Source organism: Alosa pseudoharengus, unplaced genomic scaffold (genome assembly GCF_046254945.1).
Source record: "Alosa pseudoharengus isolate Yale_2024_CS ecotype anadromous, Long Island Sound unplaced genomic scaffold, YU_APseudo_1.1 YU_APseudo_1.1_scf_12, whole genome shotgun sequence".
Taxonomy (NCBI): domain Eukaryota; kingdom Metazoa; phylum Chordata; class Actinopteri; order Clupeiformes; family Clupeidae; genus Alosa; species Alosa pseudoharengus.
In genome coordinates this window covers 4,299,502-4,324,163 of record NW_027468587.1, presented here as the reverse complement: position 1 = coordinate 4,324,163, position 24,662 = coordinate 4,299,502, and the positions used below count along the sequence as shown (strand labels likewise).

General features: G+C 42.0%; 2 protein-coding genes across 2 annotated transcripts in view; one reads left to right on the top strand and one right to left on the bottom strand.

Annotated features, from left to right (window-relative positions):
* The window catches only part of adam22 (ADAM metallopeptidase domain 22), a 25,446-nt gene extending 14,127 nt beyond the window's left edge, over window positions 1-11,319 (top strand). Inside the window, exons 14-21 of the mRNA XM_076279816.1 lie at window positions 22-130; window positions 1,293-1,383; window positions 3,910-3,963; window positions 4,165-4,365; window positions 5,695-5,792; window positions 6,431-6,497; window positions 9,966-10,089; window positions 10,516-11,319. Of these exons, the coding sequence (XP_076135931.1) occupies window positions 22-130; window positions 1,293-1,383; window positions 3,910-3,963; window positions 4,165-4,365; window positions 5,695-5,792; window positions 6,431-6,497; window positions 9,966-10,089; window positions 10,516-10,536 (765 nt within the window). The 3' untranslated portion in view covers window positions 10,537-11,319. The remainder of the gene's footprint in view (window positions 1-21; window positions 131-1,292; window positions 1,384-3,909; window positions 3,964-4,164; window positions 4,366-5,694; window positions 5,793-6,430; window positions 6,498-9,965; window positions 10,090-10,515) is intronic.
* A 6,645-nt stretch (window positions 11,320-17,964) lies between these two features.
* On the bottom strand, window positions 17,965-23,839 carry LOC143118273 (E3 ubiquitin-protein ligase TRIM35-like). Its single transcript, XM_076279358.1, has 7 exons — window positions 23,650-23,839; window positions 22,650-23,089; window positions 22,417-22,512; window positions 22,101-22,331; window positions 21,220-21,242; window positions 20,316-20,434; window positions 17,965-19,375 (listed from the first exon to the last, which is right to left on the bottom strand). The coding sequence occupies exons 2-7, from the start codon at window positions 23,031-23,033 to the stop codon at window positions 18,816-18,818; spliced, it is 1,413 nt and encodes a 470-aa protein (XP_076135473.1). The 5' UTR covers window positions 23,034-23,089; window positions 23,650-23,839; the 3' UTR covers window positions 17,965-18,815.
* Window positions 23,840-24,662: the final 823 nt, after the last annotated feature.

Genomic DNA, 24,662 nt, shown 5'->3' with positions numbered 1-24,662 from the left:
GTTTTGTCTGCCCTGTGACAGGTGTGCAGTAATGAGCTGCGGTGTGTGTGTAACCTGGGATGGGCAGGAGAGGACTGCAACTCCAGCTCTCCCCTCAGCGCCCTCATCGCACGTCCCACGTCCTCACCTGGTACACACACACACACACACACACACTCATATGCTCAAGTCAATTGCTCGCTCATACATTAACATTCTTCACATTCACACACATTTTTTTCCTTCAATTTAGGTATTCATTTTATGATTTTTTTGTCAGACTCAAGGGAAATTTGTTTACAATGTACAACAAACTATGTAGTAATCTTAATCATAAATGTACATTATGGTATATGAGGCACTCAGTCATTTCTTTAACATCTACAAGTTGTTATTGTTATATTTCAGTTCTTATGGTCACTCATTCATTCACAGCCTTTACATGTGCACTTTAAACCATTGCTGTTTTCTCATGATTTTGTTTATTTATTTGTTTTCCTGTTTTTTCTTTTTCTTTTTTATAGTGTTCTTTTTCTCGCTCACCCAGTCTTTGTCAGCAGCCTCATGCCATGTGCAGGAGTGAGGTCAGCTTTTGAGTTTGGGCTCGCAAGACGCCTGATCTTCCATGTGCTTGTGTTTCTCCTGGCCCACTCCATGTCTCTCCTTACCTCCACTCCTACATTTCCCATCTTTCCCACTGTGTGTGTGTGTGTGTGTGTGTGGGGGGGGGGGGGGGGGGGGTTGTGTTTGTGTGTATGAGGAGGGATTCAAGAGAATATGATCACTGGTAAGTTGATCATGCATCAAATCACTGGGTGCAGTGACTGTGTGTGTAACGGTGGCTGGCGAGTTGACTTTAGAAATTGATTGAAGTCATGCTCGGTTGTTTTGACCTTTCAGTGTGCTAGGAGCTAGGAGTGGAACATGTTCAGCTGCTCTAACATACACAGAGCACTCTGTTGGCAACTTAGCAGCTAGAGCAGCTGTTTAATGAACCATTACTCGGCTTTAAACAATTTCCCAATTCACTTAACAAGCATGTTACACCATTGTAATTACAATAATTACATAATAAGACATTCAATAATACACAAATATGGCACATTTGCTTTGTGAAGTCCCACAGTATATGTTAACCTTGACTCTAGCTTCACTTGCCAACAGAAAAAATGCTGTACAGTATGTTTGCCAGCAACTGTTATTATTTTCTGGTGTGTGGTTAAATTCTGTCTGTCAGTGTTGTCGACTGTAAATTGATGGTGGTGTATTGTTGCCAAGGTTACATTCTGACACAGTGTTTCTCCCCCCTGTAGCCTTGGTGAACACCAACATCATTGTGGGCGCCATCACTGGCTCCATTCTTGTACTGGGGCTCATCGTCGCCATAGCAGCCTGGGGATACAAGTAAGTGGAGACGCCTTTCAAATTCAGACGACAGACAAACGACTGACCTCAACTTCCTCCATGAACTTACCACACGTCTGAGAGTACAAAGACACTCACAAATCACAGACAAGCTCACAGACACACTGGTAAACGAACCTGTGTATTGTACTGTGTATTGTACTTTGTAAGAGCAACGCCTGATGGGACTTAGCTGTGGTGGTACTGTTTGCTTCTCAACCATCTTAGATTTTTAATCCTGGTACCATCATAACAGGCATAAAGCCCCATTCAGACTGCAAACAACTGGCGACAAGAGACCATGCAATATTAATGTAGTTCAGCGTTTACACGATTTCAGGTGAAATAACCACTGATGATGCAAGATTTGTTGGGCGATGGCCAGTGTTGGGGAAGTTACTTTTAAAAAGTATATTTGCTCGTTACTCGGTACTTCTCAAAAAAGTAACACGTTACTTTACTTAGTTACCCTCTATGGAAAGTAACTTTTTACGTTACTCGTTACTTTTACGTTACTGTTACGTTGCTCGACTTTGGGCAGAACCCAATATCTGTTCCTAAATGTGTAGGCCTACATAAAGTTCTATAAAAAATGCCACAAACAGAGCACTTGACAAGAAACAATTGGGCTTATAGGCTTCAACACCACCCAGGCCCGGGGTGGGTAATCGGGAGAATTCCCGGTGGGCCGCTTCACTTTTAGGCCGGTCGAGGAAAAAAATATTGACATTTGTCACGTTAGTCTATCTTTTCTTAAAGTAGGACACGTTCCTCATTCTGTGCATGACACCAATGCCTCTGCATGGGTTGTAGCCTACCGTGTGAGGGAGTTCTCCCCTCCCAAAAAGAGTTGGTTGGGTCCATATAGCCCGTCTTTTCCAAAAAGTTTTCTCAGATACGGATAGCCGGGCCGGCCATACAGTAGCCATAAGCGTCAGGAAGGATGGATCGTAGAAAGAGGCCAGGAGGGACTGAAACGGCCAGGTAGATGCTGCTAAATGTGCCAAGCTTCTAGATAGGCCTACAGACAAAAGTGGCAACTGGTAAAGAGAGATAGCCTATAGGCAATGATTATTAGGCTAATATTGGACGTTTGTAGCGTTGTCAAGCTATTTGCAAGCAACATATTACATTTCTTAAAATATTAGCCTTTTGTATCCGATTCATAGACTTTGCAGTAGGGCCTATGCAAATATTAATAACAAAACTGAAGTTTGATCTGTGTAGGCCTATGCGGTAAAAATTGTAGCCTCTGAGCAGCAGATCAACCAGTCGACCACTGAAAATGATGAGCCCGAAATTAGTGATGAGGAGGCCATGACTACAGGGACAAGTAGAGAGGATAAATTAAAGTTATTTAATGTAAGAAAGAGCTAAATATTTATGCTACATGATGAACCTATATGCCTTGTTTGCTTAGAAGAGGGTGTAAAGGAGTAGGCTAAATCACCAAACAACAATATAACCTACCCATGCAAAAAACATGTAGCCTAAACATTATTTCAATATGCCTCTTTGTGGAAGCGTGGGATAGGCTACATTTCAAAGGCTTTCTTTCTTTCTGTCTTTCTTTCTTTCTGTTTTTGTTAACTTGTGGAATATTTTTGTTAACTTCTCAGTTGAAGTGAATTATTATATAACCTTTACACATTTGTTGAACCATGGTACTAATAAAAACTACAGGATAGTAAGAGCTGAAATGTTGCTTCATTTATCCAATTTCCACCACTATGGAAAACGTGGGCCGGTCTTGGGCCTGAAACTCCCGGGCTGAAAAGTGGCCCCACTCCGGCCCTGACACCACCACTAAAGCCCTATGAAACTATATCAAATAACATAGCCTCGCTACATCATGGGCATATAGGTGAACACAAAATATATGAGGGCTTATTTTATAGCCTTATACTCTTTCATTAAACAGGCGCTTCCAATTTGGTGCAAAGCTAGTGCAAATCGTATCAATAGGCTGGCAGTTGAGTAAACGGCAGTAGACAAAATCAGGGGACAATGTAGGCTAGGCTATAACTAACACTCACATTCCTTCCCTTAGTTTCAACGAGTTCGAAGTAATGTGAATAGGCTACCTCCATCCCCCGGAAGTTAGCGTTGGCTGCGTCTCGCTTGCTATGATTGCTCTTCATTGCCACCAGCCTCTGTCACGTACCGTGTGGAGCTATGATTGCACTTCATGCTACCAGCCTCTGTCACGTAGGCTGCCATGTGGAGCTCGTGCCTATTGCGCAAGCGCACAGCTGAGAAAGCAGCGTCACTGTCAAATCTGTCCCTGGGAAAAGTAACGTTGCGCAGATATGAAAAAGGAACTACGTTACGTTACCACATTTTTAGTAGTAACACGTTACACTACTTTTTACTCAAAAAAGTAGTTACGTTACTGTAACTCGTTACTTTGTAACGCGTTACACACAACACTGGCGATGGCCAACGAGCGAATTGGCGTATATGTGATCGACACACAGACACAGATGCATATCGTCCTCATCGTTATTTTGACCTTCTTCTCCTTAGGAGCTACAGGCAACGCAAATATGCAGAGTCAGAAGTTCACAGAAGATTCTGCCGGTAGGTTAAACTTGACAATACTAAGAAATGGAATGTAATACCATGACATTAACAATTGATGTTAATATTGTCCTGTGATTTTTTGTGCATGTATTAATGTACTTTTGTGTGTGTGTCGTGCATGCGTGCGTGCGTGCGTGCGTGCGTGCGTGCGTGCGTGTGTGTGTGTGTGCGTGTGTGTGTATGTGTGTGTGTGTGTAGACAAATGCCGGCGGGAGACTACGTGAAGAAGCCGGGCGATGCTGACTCCTTCTACAGCGACATGCCTCAGGGCGTGAGCTCCAACTCGGCCAGCAGCTCCAAGAAGAGGTCGGCCTACCTGTCGCACCTGCAGATCTACTCCTGCTCGTTCACCCCCTCCATCCCATCCATCAGCCAAAACATCTCTCTGTTCGGCTTCAGGTGGGGCCCCACCTCCACCTCCATCTCCATCCTCATCCTCACAGCCTCAACCCAGCTAGCTGCTGCCTTTGGTTGACTGTTTTTATATTTTTTATTATTTGCCAGTTTCAGATTGTAGGCTACCTCTTCCTCTTTTCTCCAGCTTTGGAATTCTCCAAATCGATACTTATTTCAAAGCATTTGACTCTTAGAAGGGAATTGCTGTTCATGGGGTCTTTCGAAATCAAGTTATAACAAATTCCTCATGTAGACGAAGAGAAGTAAACTATTTTTTATCCTTTTGAGGACTTATCCACCATTCTGATCTCAATTTGTTCTTAATTAAGTATGTGGTGAAAAGTTGATGGTTTACTGAAGCTTGTGTGTCAAGCTATGTAGTTTATGCAGCAGGGCTTAAAGTTGTCAGGCCCTATCCCTGAACAAAGGCATGAGCCAGGCCATTTGAGATTTGAAAGTAAATAACTATATATGACGAATTTGAAAGCTTCTGTTCACTTCAGACACAGAATATTCGACTTGCTTTTAGCCCTGATGCAGTGTGTTCAGCTTGCCTCACACACTTTATAAGGCTGAGCTAGCTTGTGCTAAAGCACACACTATCTGCTCTTCAGCTGAATGCAATAATGCTAACGCTAATCTCCTGCAGTTACCTGTTAGTTAATCCTGAGATATGATCTTAAGCATCACAACCTCTCAGGTAATTTCCCATCAGCCACCTGTGCTACTCCTGAGAGACCTCTGAGTAAGTAACCCATCGCAAGATGGTGGACATGTTTACGTGAGTATCTCCCTATCAAACACAGCAAACCATGGCAACACAGCAAACCATGGCAACATCCTGTCATTCATTCCACACGGTGTTCCCTTGTGTACTTGTTGTCCTCATGATCATGGTCATCTGTGGTGGTTTCACTTGCATTCATTTCCATCTCCAGATGTCTCTCTGTCTGTACTCTATGTGTGTCTGTACTCTGTGTGTGTGTGTGTGTGTGTCTGTACTCAGTGTGTGGTGTGTGTGTGTGTGTGTGTGGTGTGTGTGTGTGTGTGTGTGTGTGTGTGTGTGTGTGTGTGTGTGTGTGTGTGTGTTAGTAATGTATTTCAGTATTATATTTGTGCTGGGTTGGTTTTGACTGTGGCAGGTGAGTGTACTTACATAGGACAGACCTATTGAAATTAAGACAAGAATGAAAGGAAGACAAAACAAAAAATTAATTGTTCATGAAATTATTTGCAAAAAAGAAATCACTGTACCACTGAACCTGTTTCTGTTATTTAGTTAAACAAAATTGCTCTTCATCCTCTTCCTCACTGTGCGGCTTTGTTCTGAAGGTCAAACGGTCTGTCCCACTCGTGGAGCGAAAGAATCCCAGATGCCAAACACTCCGACATCTGTGAGAACGGACGACCCAGGAGCAACTCATGGCAAGGTAGGACACACACTCACACACAAAGTACACACACGCATACACACAGAAACACATACTTACTTGCCAAGTCAAGTCAAGTTTATTTATATAGCGCATTTCATACACAGAGGTCATTCAGTGTGCTTTACATAAACAAAATCAAACAATAATAACAAATAAAAGCATAGAAGGGCAATATAGTCAAAGAATAATTAAAAGGTAAAGATCATAATAAAAAGAAAACATAAAACACAAGGTAAAATTATTTAAAAATAAAGAATAATTAGTAAGCAAAAACAAAAACAAAGGCAAAAAAGTTATAAAGTAAAAAAGTAATAAAAGACAAGGTAGAATAATTATCAAGGCCATTCAGAATTTGTAACTCGGCCTTGACTTGGTCTTGACTTGCAACACAACAAAAGAGGTCTTTCTTTAGCGCTAAGGTCATGGAAAGAAAACAGATCTAGATTCTCAGCAGATAGTCTGACTCTATTTGCTGTTGGCTCAACTAACACAGACACACACACAGACACACACACACACAGACACACACACACACACACACAACAAATATGCACATAACCCTTCCTTTTATAATACAATTGAATAGGAATATAATAATGATAACTCCGTGGACACTTCTCTTGTGCTCTTCACAGGGAATATAAGTGGAAGCCGTAAAAAGATGAAGGGCAAGAGGTTCCGCCCGCGCTCCAACTCCACAGAGTAAGTCATGTGTCCGAGTGATGCATATGTTACAGGCATGGGCTCTCCCCTGCTGGACTGACAGCCAAAATCACCATCCAACTGTCCTAGAGATCTGTAGAAATGTTTTTATGTATGTGGACATCATCCTTCATGTCATACTAACTTAAAAAAGAACTGGGAGTGATTGTTTTTCATGTTGCATGAGAGTCAGACGAAAGCCATTGAGCAAAAAGCAATAACCTGTTTACACCTGTAGGTGGCAGCAAAATGTCTCAAATTAGGCATGTGCAATATTTCCGTATAATAAACAGGCATGGGAGGTGGTCCTAAAGGCATCTTGGGATATTATTTTGAGGAATGGATGTCCTGTGTCACTCATAAATACTGATGTATGAACAGCACTGCGTCCTTATCAGTGTGTATTTGGTCATAAATGTCTCTGGACTCTATATACTACACATCTCCTGATGTGATGGAGTCACACACACACATACACGTACACTGTGTCAGAATATCTCTTGTAAGGTATTACTGATGAATGTGAACAGCTGGAATATGATGATTTTGCAGTGGTGCACACTTGTTTGTTTGTTTGTTTGTTTGTTTGTTTTTTTCCTCCTGGAATGAGACGCATGTGTAACGTGCACATGGATTTTTCACGTCTCTTTGAATGCAGCACCGGCCTGGATATTTTCATTCAAGCTTTTCCCCTCTTCTGTGTTGTTGTCTGTTGGATGGTTGTTGTTGTTTGTTGTTGTTGTTTTTGTTTTCATGCACCTGGATCTAGAAGCATGAGACCAAAGTTCTGGAACAGAAATGCTTTGGAGGGACAAAAAAAATTGCCACTGCAACCAAAATGCAATTGACCAACAGCCCCCTACCCCCAAAACAAGACCCTTTAAACATTGCTACAATTCTCCTTCTGTAAAGAAGTTTCAATGATAATTAGCCCATAAAAAGTGAACCCTATTTAATGTATAAAATACTGTATTCCAGCCGTAGGCTATCTTTCTGCTCAGTTTATCCCTCTCTGTAAATGTGTCCACCTTAAGCACTACCCCTCACCTCACCACAATCTGACCATCTCCTTTCCTCTCCTCTCTCACTTGCATCTTGGTGGACTGTAGAGAATGTCTATGCTGTGCTCTGCTATCTTATACGATTACCTCTTCCTCTCCTCTCTCCATTCTTTCTTTCTCTTTCTCTTGATCTATCTCTCCCCCTCTTTTTTCTTCACTGCCTTTGCTCTCCTTTCTTTCTGTCTTTCCTTCTTTCCTTCTGCTTACCATTGTCCTCCTTCCCCTTGACCCTCCTACAGGTTTTTAACCCCTTGCATCCAAACTGAGTATTATGTAACTAAGTGGGTGGAGGATGTGAATAAAAACACTGAAGGACCCTATCTTAGGTACCGCCACAGATCTCCTCACTCTCCTCACTCACCCCCCCCCCCCCCCCCCCCCCCCGCTTAAAAATCCTTTCTTTTAAAAACCTACCTCCTCCTCTCCCTTTTTTACGTTTCTTTGTTGTCATAGAGAAAAATCAACTGTTTTCCTTTTTAGGCACTGTTTTCCAGTGTTAGTTTTGGAGATTGGTTTATTTTACTGAGTGATTGATTGATTGGTTGATTGTTTCATTAATTGTTTTTTATCTTTTACTTTGTCTCTTTAGGTATCTTTACATATATTAGGGATCGCTATTCTTTGTCAGGACCTAGTACCTAGGCTCAATTACTCTCTTACTGAGAAGATAACATTGTTTTGTTATAACACAGTATTCCCAGGACACAACCAAAACACCTTACTTGTGAATTGCTCATCAATCCACATGCTTTCCGTAGCAGATTCATCTGCCACACTCACACACACTTTAAAGCTCTTCTGGCTATTCCTGAATGATTGCACAGTAACATAATAAATACACATGCATATTTGGTAGTCGTTTCATGAGAGTTCAGCATGTGCCCATGCTGCTAGCTCATTGTGCCTGACAGGAATTAGGATGACATTTTTCAGTATTATTGTACCCTCATGTTAGTAGTTTTTCATAATATATGAGGCATATGTCAGTCTACTTTGTTAAGACTTTCTCAAAGAGGACCTGACTAGATCAACTTGTTCATACACTACGAGGCATAGGGGAGCCTGAAATGATGCTCATCTTTACACTGGGCACATCAGTACAGCACTGTGCTTTTGAAAGCATTCATGGTTTTCACACTTCACCACTGTCACATCTTAATCTTTGAGGGAAATTATATTGAGCATTTATACACGTTTCTCAAATTATTTTGATTCCACTAGAAAGAGTCTCAAAACAAATAATAGGCCTAGAAAATATTTCTGAAAGTGTTTAAATTACCTTCCCTCCAGAAGTACATTACATTATTCACTGAGATGTTCTCACTCATTGTGACACTAGCCACCTCTCAACCACAATCTACCTCATATCTGTTCCTATAGAGTGCTCCCAGAAAGAGAGTGTACTGTATGTGATAAAAGGATTTTTAATTACATTTTATGTTTCATTTGACATGTTTTGTGTTTCAGTTGTTCTTTTACCTGATGTGTTTTATTTGTAGGATGACCTGAGCTGTTTGTTGTGTTACTGTCCTCACCCCATCTCGTACATATGGCATGTGCACTGCATTGCGTGTGTTGTGTGTGTGTGTGTGTGTGTGTGTGTGTGTACATGTATCTTATACGTATGCATTTTCTTTGACCCGTCTAGTTCCGTGCCGTGTGATTTGTCTCTGCTTGTCTATGTGAGTCTGTGATGACATCATCATGTCATGCGGTCACTTTCACGGCCTCCTTGGTGACCAGACTGGTCTGTTGTGACTCATCCCTCCATTCCTCGCCTGCTTCTCTCGGTTGTCGGTCGCTCTAGACCCACACAGAACTGAAGGAGCTAACAGCGCTAAGCTAAATCTGCTGTTCCAAAGCCGCTCTAGACCCACACAGAACTGAAGGAGCTAACAGCGCTAAGCTAAATCTGCTGTTCCAAAGCCAATGCAAAGCACACATGATTGGCCTTTTGGGCTTTAGCGAGACCTACAGTGGAGTTTGTTGGTGCTGTTGTTGTTATTAACGCGGGCCACTCACCCAGAGGGTTAAACTACCGACCAAATGTTTTCCACCTAAATATACCAAATGGAGCAGATTAACTGCTGTCAGACATGCTCAAATGTAAGTCCTCATGGTTGTGGACAAAATATGTTATGGCGGGTTGTTGTAAAGTGTGTGTTTTCATAAGGAGCAGATGCATCCAGACCAGTGCTGTGATCCACATGGACATCGTGCTAGCTCTTTGGAGTGAGGAGGGGTCTAACATGATGTTTGTCTCTCTCTCTCTCTCATCTTCTCTCTCTCTCTCTCTCATCTTCTCTCTCATCTTCTCTCTCTCTCTCTCTCTCATCTTCTCTCTCTCTCTCTCATCTTCTCTCTGTCTCTCTGTCTCTCTCTCGCCCCTTCCCATCATGCCCTGCAGGACTCTGTCCCCAGCGAAGTCGCCCACCTCGTCCACAGGGTCTATAGCGTCCAGTCGCCGCTACCCCTACCCTCTGCCCCCGCTGCCCGATGAGGAGCGGAAAGCGAACCGACAGAGTGCCAGGGTGAGAAACACACACATTCACTCACTCCATTTTTTTACACGACATTTTGAGGAGTTGGAACCCAACCGTAGCGCTATTCGCCTTATTTCCCCGGTGCGCCCAGAACGAGGCTACAGGGTACACTTGCCATTACACCTCAGTCCAGCAGATGGTGGTAATGCACTCCGTTTGCAAACTGCCAAAAAACAGCTCACCGAAAAAGAAGAAGGGTTCGCTGGCCTGTTCTTCTTCTTCTTCAGTGAGTTTTTTTGGCAGTTTGCAAACGGAGTGCATTACCACCACCATCTGCTGGACTGAGGTGTAATGGCAAGTGTACCCTGTAGCCTCGTTCTGGTCCCACGGGTGAATAAGGTGAATTGTAGAGCATTGGCTATCCATTACTGTAAATTCATTTAACTGAATGAATTTGTCTGTCTTCTCTTTTAGCTCTGGGAGACATCAATATAAGAAGATCCTACATTTCCGTCGCTTTTATACAAATGAGGAGTTAAAACAGGAACAGAATTTAAACAGTGATAAAACAAAACAAGGATGGACGACTGAAGATGAGGATTCGTGGAGAATAAAAAGGTGCATTGGGGGGAAATAAAGTCCTCCAGAACTCTAGGGGGCACTGTGGCAAGAGCAGCCCTGATCCCACATTCAGCTACACACTGCTATAATTCATCGCCAACGTGCAATGACACACCAACTCACTCACAACTAAGGCGGGCCGCCACCTCCACGGCAACCATTAAATTCCCCCTCAGAGCGGACTGGAGGGAGTGGCCGGAGCTTTGGTCCCTCTAAGAATCCCAACCAATCCCCCTTTCCAATATTGACATGCCCCGCCCCTTTCAATACACAAACTCTTCTCTGATTGGTCACCTGACTGCCTGAACAATGTAAAACAGGGCAGGGCTAGGCTAATGTTATTACGGGGCGGGGAAGGGTAGGGAAGCACGCATTCACTGTAGAAATAAAATTTAAAAAAATACACTGTATGCATGAGAAAAAAAAATCAGCTTAAACCATTCCTAGTGTTATAATGATCCTTTTGTTTTCTTTTCTTTCTCGTGGAAGCATACATTGTAGAGGGCTGCATGTGACTGAGGGTTGACTTGTCTGCCAGTCTGTATAATTCCACTTCTTTCTTTGTTCATCCACCCCCCCCTGAGAAGCACAGGCCTAACACCACCTCTTGCTGCCCCCCCTTCTCTCTCCTCCATGCCTTTTGTGCATATGTACAGGTCCCCCCCCCCTCCTCCATGCCTGTTGTGCATATGTACAGGTCCCCCCCCCCTCCTCCATGCCTGTTGTGCATATGTACAGGTCCCCCCTTCTCTCTCCTCCATGCCTGTTGTACATATGTACGGGTCCCCCCCCCCTCCTCCATGCCTGTTGTGCATATGTGCAGGTCCCCCCTCCTCTCTCCTCCATGCCTGTTGTGCATATGTGCAGGTCCCCCCTCCTCTCTCCTCCATGCCTGTTGTGCATATGTGCAGGTCCCCCCTCCTCTCTCCTCCATGCCTCTTGTGCATATGTGCAGGTCCGAGTTCGAAGACACCAAATAACTGGTGTTCTTTCTTTTTCTTGTTTCCTTTTTTAATGACGACTTTTTTTTCCTGGAAGGAGGAAGACGTTTTTTTATCTTCCTCCTGCCGTCTCATAGTATGTGTTTAGAAGTACTGTACGTATGGAAAGAGATATCTTTTGTTTGCTAGACTTTTCTCCCCCTTACTTCTGTGTGTTTCTGTGAGAATGTATGTCTGTGTGTGTGTGTGAGACTGAGTATGTGTAGAGTGACTGTGTGTAGATTTGTCCTCTGCAGAATGTAACAACCCCCCCACCCACCCACCCTTTATTTTCAAACTAGTAATGTTTCACAGGCCAACCTCAGTGTTGCTCTGACTGATGTAGACAGTGTCACATGTACCTGCAACCCTTTGATATGATATGAGCATGGGTATGTTCAATAAGATCTGTGTATTGGTGGACTTTCATTGAAAACAGTCACAGTTGCTGTGATATCATCGTCCAAAACTGCTGTATCCTACATTTCAGTGGCGGTCCCAGGATGTTGTGTAATCTAACTGTAGGTACCGTTACTATAGTGTAGTGCTTCATTGGTTGCGCTGCTGAGAATGTATCCATTTTGCTGTTCGATGATAGATCTCAATGATGGTGAAACAACATGTTTGACAGCACAGATGGAGTTAGTCAGTCTCAGTTAAACGTTGTTAGATGAGGTGAGAGGTTTGTTAAAAGTGTTATTTGAGGAATTGTAGTGTGATGCTTGCATCAACTGGAATGGCTTTAAAAAGAAAACAAAATGTGATATGGTTGAAGAACTGGATGTCTTGTCTTTTTAAGATATGTTTTCATATTTTCTCTGCTGGATTCATTCATGCTTTTCGATAGCATTGATTGTGTTTATATGCATTCTGATTTGAGTTGAATGTTTCAAATACAAACTTGCCTTTTTAAGCAAATGCTTACCATCAGAAGTTAATTTACATAGCTGTCAGGCAGATAGCATATCTTATTTAGGATAAGAAAGCTAAATCTCCCTCCATCATAAGACTTCAACTATCTAAACTATTCAGAGGGTTTGTATGTCTGTGTGTACGTGTGCGTCGTTGAGCTATTCACCCGAGGCTTGACAGACAAAGCGATCAGTAATTTTAATGTGGTGGTCCTCATGTGTACATATGCCATGGTCACCCAAATTCTTGTGTACTCAGAAGGCTTTTATTTTACAATGTGAGCCTGCTGTTCTTTGTGTACCAAGGAGGCTTTTATTTTGAAATGTGGGCACTGATTTCCTTTACCACTGTATGCACTATGACTGTACTTAATATCACTGCAACATTGAAATGACGTTGCCATGACAAGTAATAATAACTAAGTATTTTTAAGGTACCTTTTTAATGTCCTCCCAGTATTATGTATATATGTAATCCCGACAAAATTAAGTGCATTATGTATTATTCCTGTAGGTTGTTTTTCTGTTAAAGATTGAGTTCAACTAAGGCGCCGCCATTCCTTTCATTTTGTGAACACATGCCTTTTGACACCTCCGTGACTGACCTGTTGGACTATATTAGCGTGCAGACATACACATAGACATTAACCTCAACACAATGAGGAATCAAGGCACCCCCACTATCTGCATAGGGACTCACGCTGAAATGATTTGTACACCCTGCATGCTATCAGATTTCTCTCTCTCTCTCTCGATCTCTCTCTCTCAGCTTTTACACATTTTCCAAAGGTAGAGCAGACGGACGGTCAAGAGTTTATAACAAATAATAATAATACTGCAGACGGTGCATCTCAAGCAATACTCTGTCTCTGTCCATCCCTCCCCACACATCGCCAGTGTACCACTCTCCTTCACGCACACACATCAGGTCACTCCGAGGACAAGGCAAGTCTGCTCACCATCCGCCATTTCAAAATAGGTCCACAAGGTAGTGTGTGTGTGTGTGTGTGTTCTAAGGTGGGTCTGGAGCTGTACTGTGCTGTGCAGACTCATACTTGCCCCTGATCTGTGAGCAGCCAGCTGGCCTCTCAGATGCCCAGGTGTCTGTGAGACTCTGACCATCAGCCCGCTAACAACCAGTCGGCAAAAAGAAACACTCTCAGGTGTGTTTTACGATCAGGCATCGTTGAACAACTTCGCCTGTTAAATGATAGACAGAGAGACTATCATTTTGAACACATTCTCTGTCTTAGGTAACACGGTGGTTGCTCGACTCTGTTTTCAGGAAGCGCTCTCTTTGTCAGCAACCCTACCCACGCTCCTCTTGGTTTTGGGTCTCACCCCCCTGACTTACATGAATGTATTGAAGCAACCGAGCAGTGCAGTAACCCACAGCTCCAGACTCCTCCATCCTGACGCTCCATACATCATGTGATCCATACATCATGTGATCCATCGGATCCCCACCTGTTCCCCATAATCTAGGCCCATCCAGTGCATTCTTAGTGCTGTGCAACATCTCAGATCTACATACAAGATGTTTATATAACAGCATTTCCTTCTGTCGTATGCTGTACATAGACTGACTATTTAAAAACAAAAGGTCAATGCCCATATTTTCTTTTCTTACAATATCATTCAGTATTGTAATATATTTAATATAAAATAAACTTTCATTGAAGTGAATCATTGTGTGATGTTTTTTTCTCTACCCCTCAATCCAACAGAGAAACAACTTTATCTGAATCAAATCAATCAAAATTCCAAACCAAGCCTGAGAGCAAGGAGGTTTACTAAAGGAGAATGAAGAGGTTGTTTCTGCTAATATAGTGTTCAATGTTGTGCTCCCTCCGGTCACTACGAGACCTTATACACCAGACTGTGTTCCAGAAAGATTCAGCAGTCAGGCTGGGTGCTGTGGTCATGCCTATGTCCCAGTATTTATGCTTCCCAACCTGGACATCCCAGCTGTACTGTACGTCCCAGAGTTGAAGCCCTCAGAGCCAAGGAGGAGTCAAACCTCTTATCTAGAAGATTCTGGCTTCCATAACTGTGTTTCACCGTGGTCAGGTCATTCGATATATCAAGTAATCTACCTGCAGTGTTGGGGTCTAAAATCACAGGACCTGAGGAGAAACAATTTTACAGTTACACACACATGCACACACACCACACTCACACACAATATTTTACAACTATCACAATACACAGTTGCAGTCATATAGAAAGAAGATATATTGTCTGCTTGCCACACACGTTGGAAATACTAACCCAAAAGGGTTTGTGACATCTGTAGTGATTACTCAGTTCTTCCACAAGATCTTTGAAACATTTCCAATTATTATATTTACTTCTGCCGATGAGATTACTTTTCAGTTCAATGTGTTTACGTATCTGTAACCAGAGTTACTCAAAAAACACCTGCCACATTTTCATGGAACTGTGAAGAGCTAGGCCTATAGCAAGGGCAGGGGGAAAACCCAGTACATTTTGGAGTGGATCTAAAACAGAGCAGCTAGTCAGGGAATGAGACTTGTGACAGAGGGGTGGCCAGTTTGATCCCTGACTGGTAGGGAAATTGTGGGCAGTGTGTGTGTGTGTGATCAATTTAAGTATCTATCTAAAAAGTGATGGATCCACAATTGCAGTCACATGGCCACATATGTCTGTTAACCTTGGAAGAGGTCTGTCCTCTCTGAGTGCCCTACTAGTTCTCTTCACCAGTGTGTGGGAGGGAACAATATAAGTATACTGTAAGTATATATACTCTTTTGATCCCGTGAGGGAAATTTGGTCTCTGCATTTATCCCAATCCTTGAGTTAGTGAAACACACTCAGCACACAGTGAACACACAGTGAGGTGAAGCACACTAATCCCGACGCAGTGAGCTGCCTGCTACAGCGGCACTCGGGGAGCAGTGAGGGGTGCCTTGCTCAAGGGCACTTCAGCCATTCCTACTGGTCGGGGTTCAAACCGGAAACCCTCCGGTTACAAGTCCAAAGCGCTAACCAGTAGGCCACGGCTGCCCACAATATGAAGATGCATGCGAGTTAAAACTTACTATAGTGACTGATGTCCTGCATCTTTAGCCAGACCCTGAAGTTGAGGTTGCCCAGGTGCTGTGCCACATCAATCAGGCCTCCTGGAACGGCCTCTGGCTCCTCACCTCACACTGGGCTCTGTAATAATGGGTGGGTGTCAATAGAACTGCATGCAAGGTACCAAAGGGAGGCAGCAGACCCAGACATGTCATTTACCTTTCTATGGTATCCTTGAAGTCCTGTAATCAACAAAGAGAGGATAAGATGAGATCTAATGCATATTTATACATGGAATGACCTATACAGTTTTGCCGTCCACAAGTTTTGAAAATCCTGTTAATTCCTTGCATTAAACTGTATATTATATAGGCTAACTGTATGAGCTTTTGCTACAGATACACCATGCGCTGTGTGAGTGTTAACCCTCACAGTACTTTGGGCTCGTGCAACTGTATGTGCAATGACCATGTGCTCTGTTGCCATTCCCCAGTCAGGTTTTGAGATGTAAATACAAACCTTCGACTCACTTCAGTGCCTTGCCTGATCTTTGAGAAATTCTCCCACACACACCCCTAGCAACTACACATCGCACAGTGTGATTTTGCAGTGTTATTTCTCTTACAGAAAGGAAGGTGATGGCCTCCAATTTCAGCTTCTCCTTAATGTCTTTGATTCTGTCAGTAAGAGAGGATATTTGCTTGCTCATATCGTCAATCTTCTCCTTTATCAACTGGCTCTTCTCTTCCTCCTCTTTTTTCAACACATCTAAACGAACTTCTTCTTCATCTCCTAAGAACTGGTGAAGTTTCTCAAACTCCTCCTTAATCAGAGACTCTGTTTTTTCAGCTTGTTTCTGAAAGAGGAAAAGTATATAAGTAGGCAAAGGAAGGTTCTCTGCGCTTCTGCCGTTTAGCGACAATCCGGTGCAACCAGGCCAAGGACAGATAATGTGAAGAGGAGGAGAGGGACGCCGGTGCAGCTCAGATGTCCTCTTCATTTTTTATTTACTTAAAAGTGCAAAACATCATTGACTAACGTTTCGATGTGTAGTCACATCTTCATCAGAGGGAAAAGTATATACTTAGCATCTAATGATCCAGTCAAATATTCCTGAAGAGGTTTTTCATACTTACTTTGATGTACTCTACCCGACTGCAACAGGCCTGTTCTCTTATTTTAAAGTCCCGCAACTTGCCCTGCAGGGAAGTCAGTGCATTCCTTGTTTCAGTCTGAAAAAAATAAAGTCAGATACACTACAACAGGCACATGAAAAACAAATCACTGAATGAAAATGCTATCAAATGAGATGCCCTTTCATAAGTGTTTCAGTATAAATGCAGATTTATTAAAAAGAAATAATCTACACCTTAAGATCAGCAGCAGCTTCATCTATTGGGCTGCAGTCGTGAGTCTTGTGCCCTCTGGAGTCTCGACACACCACACACAGCAGCTCCTTGTCCTCTTTGCAGAAGAGTTTGAATCTCTCTTTGTGAGAGGGGCAGAACTCTCCGGACAGCTTCTTGTTCTTCGCGTAGGCCTCACACAGGTCCTTCAAGGCGATGCACACGGGAGGGTTGTCTCTCGATGACCTCCTCCTGCAAAGCGGGCACTCCTGGGATTTGTTTGTACTCCAGTAATTTTTCAAGCAGTCCATACATACACTGTGACTACATGACAGGACCACTGGATTCTTAAATATATCATGGCATACAGAGCACATAACATCCTCTTCAGACAGGAACGAAGCCATTGTCAGAGCTGAGTGTAGGTAATGTCACCTTTGGCGTGTAACTGGACACCGACCTGTGTAACACAAGGAAATAGTCTAACTGACTAACTGGGTCTCATTTCAGGTCTTTTATATCATAGCATTAGCAGCAGAGTTTGTTCAGTAGTAAGTGGTCTTCAATTGATTATATATAATCTAGCCCTCTTGATAATGTGGCTATCCAGCGGGGCATGTCAGTTACGGTACAGTTAAGGTCACTGACTAAAACACATCTTATACAGTTTCTTTACATTTACTGAGGTAAACAGACACAGGCGTCGAAAGGATTCCTGTCCATGTTGGCCAACAACTGTAATTACGTGGAGTCTAGTCAGTAGTGATAATAGTTTAAAAAATAGTTTATTTTCAAGTTTGACAACATCCCCTACTACAGGACTACATTATAGCCACTTAGCCATTGCTGAAAGTTACGGTATTTGATATTGTTATTTGCCATTTAATAATACCCATATTTGCATATCAAATATTACACATAATATGTCTTTAATTTAAGTAATGAAAAGGAAAAACTTACAAGTCTCCAGTCAACACTCCTCTTAGAAACAAACAGCGGAAAGCCGGAGACTTTTACACCCTATGGACTTTACCCAGTGTGATAACAGCAGACTACGTGGTTCCTCTTCATTTCTAGTTTTATGGTAGTTAGCTTTCTGATAACCTCTAACAGAGCTCTTCTAATGCATATTCCCTTTTTTGGGATGTTTCATGTTACAGCATTTCCTTCTGTCATATGGTCTACAGATTCACTATTTTAAAAAGGTCAATATCCATATTCCCCTTTTTACAATATCATTCAGTAGTGCAATACACTGTATTTAAAATATAAAACAAGAATGCATTGAATGGATTCTCTGTACATTGAAAGGAAGGGGAACAACTTTATTTAAACAAATAAATCCAAAACTGGACCAATTTGGCAGGTAGTTCCAAACCAAATCTGTAAACAAGGCCTCAAGTCAGTAAACATATGTTCTGAGGACTGAATGCTATTACTCTTGATCAGTATACAGTTTGCCTATAGTACAGAGTACTCATAGACTGTTCTCCTTCAGTTGAGATTTATCATATTATATTTTAATGACTTATATCACTTCAAGGAATAGCATTCCTCAGATCAGTTTCAGGAATGATTACATTGCTAAACTCAGAGATTACTTTACAGCCAATCAGATACACATAATGATCTGACACTCTCAAAGAGATTACTTTACAGCCAATCAGATACACATAATGATCTGACACTCTCAAAGAGACGTGAAATAAGCCGCTTCTATGAAATCCCCAAGCAAGCGTAATAACGTCTTCAAGAAATGCCATAGCAGTGACACGTGGTAGCCATACATCCACTATACACCATATGCCTATGGCTGTTAGTTACAGCTACCGAAGCATTGCGCAGGCAGTATATGGCGCAAACTTAGTGTGTTCCGGCTAAAATTGTATCCAAAGGTCACAGTCATTGTCCACCACTACAGTGGGGGTCACTGGCAGGATCTTCAAGGCGTTCGCTTGGTAGTATGTCTGAAAGAATGGAAATAATTTCTCAGTGAAATTGTGTTTGACAGTGTGTAGCTTAGTCTCGCTAACGGCATCAGAGAAGGTCAGCTTGCCTTGGGCAAAGTCCAGGTCAACTCTGATGACCTCAGGTGGTTCGCTCAGAGACAAGGGGGAGTTTATTCCTAAGCATTGTACAGAGTGGGTCACAGTGTCCGACCAAAACTCGGTGCGAGACCTTAAACTCCAGACTGTGCTCCAAGTATCGTTCGGTTTGGGCATTGTGGTCACGCCTATGTCCCAGTATTTATGCTTTCCAACCTGGACGTCCCAGCTGTAGGTCCCAGAGTCGAAGCCCTCAGAGCCCAAGACGCAATTGCCGTATCTCTCGGGGTTACTCGGAAGATTCTGCCTCCCATAACTGTCTTTCACCGTGGTCAGGTCATCAGACAGGATCAGTAAGTCGCCGGCAGTGTTGGGGTCAAGTATTACAGGACCTGCACAGAGACGGTTTACACACACTAAAACACACATTTTAACGGTCATTATAAGACAGTTGCTGTCCAACACTGACACAACATGCTGTTTGCTGCTAACATGTTAAGTGTTACGCAAACACTAAAGGAAAAAGTTCTGAGCATTAAAGGGAAGGGTTCTTAACATTAGAGGAAATAGTTCTGAACACTGAGGGAAAGTGTTATTTACATTGAGTGAAAGAGTTCTTAACATTAAAGGAAAAGGTTCTTAATATTAAAGGAACGTGTTCTAAACATTAAAGACAATGGTTCTTGACGTTCCCGAATTTCATTCCAAAGAAGAGCAGATTTGTACCAACCAGGTGGACCAGTAAATGTATCCCTCTGGGGGCTAAATGAAATGAATGGGGGTAGTATTTCACTCTACCACCATAATTCATTAAACCAACTCCTCAGCTAGGTAGATCAGCTAATTAGCTAAATTACCTGTATTAAGTGCACAGGTCAAACCGATACATGGTAGGACATTGGCTTTCTGAGGCTGGACTTTTACAACTCTGCTCCATGCCTATACAATACCTCCATGGTTGGACATGCTTTCTGAGGCTGGACTTGTACAACTCTGCTCCATGCCTATATAATACCTCCATGGATGCCACATACAGCTTTTGGCCTTGGCAGAGGTCGCCCACTCGTGTCTTGGTGTTTAATGCCCCCAACGTTGTCTTCAAGGCAGCGCTGCCTGGAAGGCGCTATGGTTAGGCATGGGTTAAAGTTAGGATTAGGGTTAGGGTTGGGGTTAGGTTTAGGATTAGGTGCCTTTAAGTCAACGGTGGCAGCGCTGCCTGGAAGACGACGTTGGGGGCATAAAACACCATCGAGCCATGCACTCCACTCCACTTTTCCTTTCTACTTCTACTGTATTCAAGAGTTTGCAAGCTTTGGTCCGTTTTAAACTCACAGTAGGAACTGATGTCCCGCATCTTTAGCCAGACCTTGAAGTTGAGGTTGCCCAGGTGCTGTGCCACATCAATCAGGCCTCCTGGAACGGCCTCTGGCTCCTTCATCTCGCGCTGGGCTCTGTACAGAAAGAGGAAGTAATTTGTCCCCAGGGCCATTGAACTGTTCAATACTTCACTTAAGGGAAGAGGAGAGATAGACTTCTCTGCATAGTCTGTCTGCCTCTTCACCCCCTCCTTGTTTGGATACTGTCTGTCCACTAGCCACTTTTTACCACTGTCTTTCTGCCTCACTGTTTGCGTGCTATGTTAGCACATTAGCACATATGCATAACCCCTCCCTCCATGCCACAGCCGAACTGTTGCCACACTTATACCTTTTCTTAAAATAGTTATATATATATAGATATATAGACTATATTCTTGCACTGTTGCACTGTTGGACTTACTCATTTGCACTATCACCATGACACTCATTCACACAGAGCACCTTACCTTACCTTACTATGCACAGAGAATCACAGGCTCAGTCCCTGCCTCAGTCATTGCAATCTGGATTGATTAATCACCACTATGTGGATACTGTTTTTAGAATTGATTTAGATTAAGTGTTAGTTAGTATAATTTGTATTTTAGTATATTTAGTATATTCTTTATCTTCTACTGTCCTTATTGCTTAGTTGTGTTTTTTATATTATATACTTTTAATTACTTTTTCTGCTGTTAGTGAATGTGTGTGTGTTGTCTGTATGCTACTGAGACCTTGAATTTCCCCTGGGGATCAATAAAGTATCTATCTATCTATCTATCTCTATCTGTACAACCATTCCGTGGTAAGGGTCACTGGAACTGCATACAAGGGTCAGAACGCAAAGGGGTATAGGCAGCACCAGACATGTCACTTACCTTTCCATGGTGTCCTCAAAGTCCTGTAATCAACAGAGGAAGAGAGATCTAACACACATTTACATGGAATATGTGCTGTAGTTTATGCTGTCCAGATGTTTTTTAAATGGTTGTGTTTAGGACTGTGTGATATGACCAAAATATCATATCAGCAGGATAAAGGTCCTTTCCTATCCCGATAACGATACATATCATGATATAGCACGATATTTTCTGTACATTGAATAGAATAAATGGCTAATATAGCTAACAACAAACTTATTACATTTTGAATTACACTTGACAAACATGGCCTAAAATACAAAGAAACCTCTGCCGAATGAACAGTACAAAGAAGATCACTGATTTTGGCTATCAACTAGATCAACTTTGTTTCACCAAAATCCAGAAACAAACAAATGACAGGACCACAGTGGATCGCAAGGATCAATCAAATAATTATAAACTGTAATCAATATATATCAATCGTTATGTTTTGTGGTGAAATTGCAGTGAAGTAAGCCTATTTCAGCTACTTGCCCATAGTGACCGACATAATTAGAATAATCAAACTGATAAGATTGATTCACCACGAGCAGTAGCATTTTAGCCCAAAGCTGACCTCATCCCAAATATGTGTTGGTCTCTGAATAGGCTCTGCAAGAATTAAAAAGCTCTAAAGACAACTTTTCTCTAGATAAGGAAGCTTATATGTTAGACAATATATACCATCTCATCTATACTTTCACAATCAAAGTAATTCAGATAAATATCAATAATACTGTTTTAATATAGTATGTATGTAATATACTGTTTTAAAATAGTGTAATATAGAATAACATTTCTGGCTATTTACATCCCTGAAAACTAAATATTCCACCTAAATGTGTTATTTTTCTTACTAAGAGGAAGGCAACTGCGTTTGCTTTCAGCTCCTCCTCTATGTCCTTGATTCTGCCTGAAAGAGATGAAATCTTCTTGCTGATATCATCAATCTTCTCCTTCATCAACTGGCTCTTCTCCTCCTCCTCTTCCTTCAGCACATCTAAACGAGCTTCCTCTTCATCTCGTAAGAACTGGTGAAGTTTCTCAAACTCCTCCTTAATCCGAGACTCCGCTTTTTCAGCTTGTTTCTGGGAGGGGAAAGTACATACAGAATATGCTATTTAGCATCTATCTAACAATCCAGTATTCCAGAAGTGATTTGTTCATACTTACTTTGATGTGCTCTGCCATATCCTGATAAATGCGTTCAGTATTTTTAAATTCATTCAGCTTGTCCGTAAGGGGTTCCAATGCCTCCTTGACTTCCTCCTAAAAAACACTCAACAGTCACTGACACATACATACAAGATACTACAACAGGCACAGCAAATGTTACACTGTATTGCTGTATGAGTCCAGTTTTATTGTCACAACAACAACAGCAACAACAGCAACAACAACAACACCTTAAGATCAGTAGCAGCTTCATCTATTGGGCTGCAGTCGTGAGTCTTGTGCTCTCTGGAGTCTCGACACACCACACACAGCAGCTCCTTGTCCTCTTTACAGAAGAGTTTGAATCTCTCTTTGTGAGAGGGGCATAACTCTCCGGACAGCTTCTTGTCCTTCGCGTAGGCCTCACACAGGTTCTTCAAGGCGATGCACACGGGAGGGTTGTCTCTCGATGACCTCCTCCTGCAAAGCGGGCACTCCTGGAATTGTTTTGTACTCCAGTAATTTTTCAGGCAGTCTTCACATACACTGTGACTACACGATAGGACCACTGGATCTTCAAATATGTCACAGCACACAGTGCATGTGAGATCCTCTTCAGGTAGGAACGAAGCCATTGTCAGAGCAGCACTCGGTTAATGTCACCGTTGAAGTTTTAACTGAATGTCTATCACTGTAACATAAACGCATTTAATTTCAGGTCTTTCATATGCCATTAGCAGTGGAGTTTGTGCAGAAGATAGCCTTCTCAACAAAGGTTTGATGATAAAGAAAGACGACAGCATGTGACAATCCTCTTATGTACCCACCACATAGGCTATTTACGGAAATAACTGCACTACTTAAAGTGTTAAAGAGTAGCAATTGTGGAGGAATCATTTGCAGTTCATATGCAGGACATGCAATATTTTGGACATGAACAACTGTATTAAACTACATACATACTGTACTTTATAGCACAAATGCCATAGTTTAGTAGCCCACCACACCACATGAATATGCTTTAGCTTATCAGAGAAAAACATGCTTATGTCAATATGAAAATGTACAGCTTAATTTACAGTTAAAATGCTATTGATACCGGTGCAAAACGTCAGTCATGAAGATGATGTTATGCCTAGATGGTGATGGGTGAAAGCAAATTATGCATGTCAACGTCGTGGTTTAACAATTAGGCTACTAATGACACATTAACAGTTTACGATTTAAATGTAAGTGAGGTTAAAAACTTACCAGCGTAGTCAACAGTCTCAGTCAACCAAGAACTGTGGATGAAGAGAGCATGACTTTCACAAGTGATGCAATTGTCTTCTTCATGGGAAATCGGTAACATCCGTTCTACCGCCACCAATTGGACTGGTGGGTTAGAAAATCGCGTTCGAGTGTGGCAAATTTGTACGGTCAGTTACCACAATGTGCACACAACGACCTAATCAGCCACTTGGATTAGGTTCCTGATGGACTATGAAGTATTATAATACGATTAGTATGAAGAGAAGACATCAAAATGCATGTGGAATATATTAAATAAAAGTGGTTGTTTTTCTTCTAACTATAATATACTTTAAAAAATTCAAATTTCTTAACATTAAGTAGGCTATGTCTTTTTCATAAAGACAGAGGTGTCAGACTGTATGGTGTGTATTCAGTAGTCCAACAATTGAGAAATAACTCAATAATAACATAGACTGTAGTAATTATGGAGAGGAGGAGAATGTAACAGAATAAAATGTACAATATGTGAACTTTGCAAGTTTGTTGCTGTTGTTACAACTTTCACTGACATTGACACCCATATTAGTCAGACCTACAGGTCCTGAAGATGCACTGTTAAACATTCGTCAGCAGATGGGAGTGTTGCTGCAGAAGATTGGCAGCAGGCCTATCCCAGAGGGGCAGCGTCACTAGTCGACCCAAAACATCACCGGGCGGGCACAGTCCAATCTAGTGATAATAATAATAATAATAATAATAATAATAATAATAATAATAATAATAATAATAATAATAATTTGCTGCCAAATATGCAACAGGAGCTACTTAAAAACCTAAAATTGGATGACACCACATACACTTCCTGTTAAAAACAAAAGTCTGTTATAGCCTACTTTCAGAATGTTATTATGATGGAACGACTGCAAAAAGTCATACAACTAAAATGTTAACATTACAGGACTTGCAAGCCATTTGAGATAAGAAACATTACATGCTTTGATGATTTGTTTATTCAGTCCATAGCCCAATGT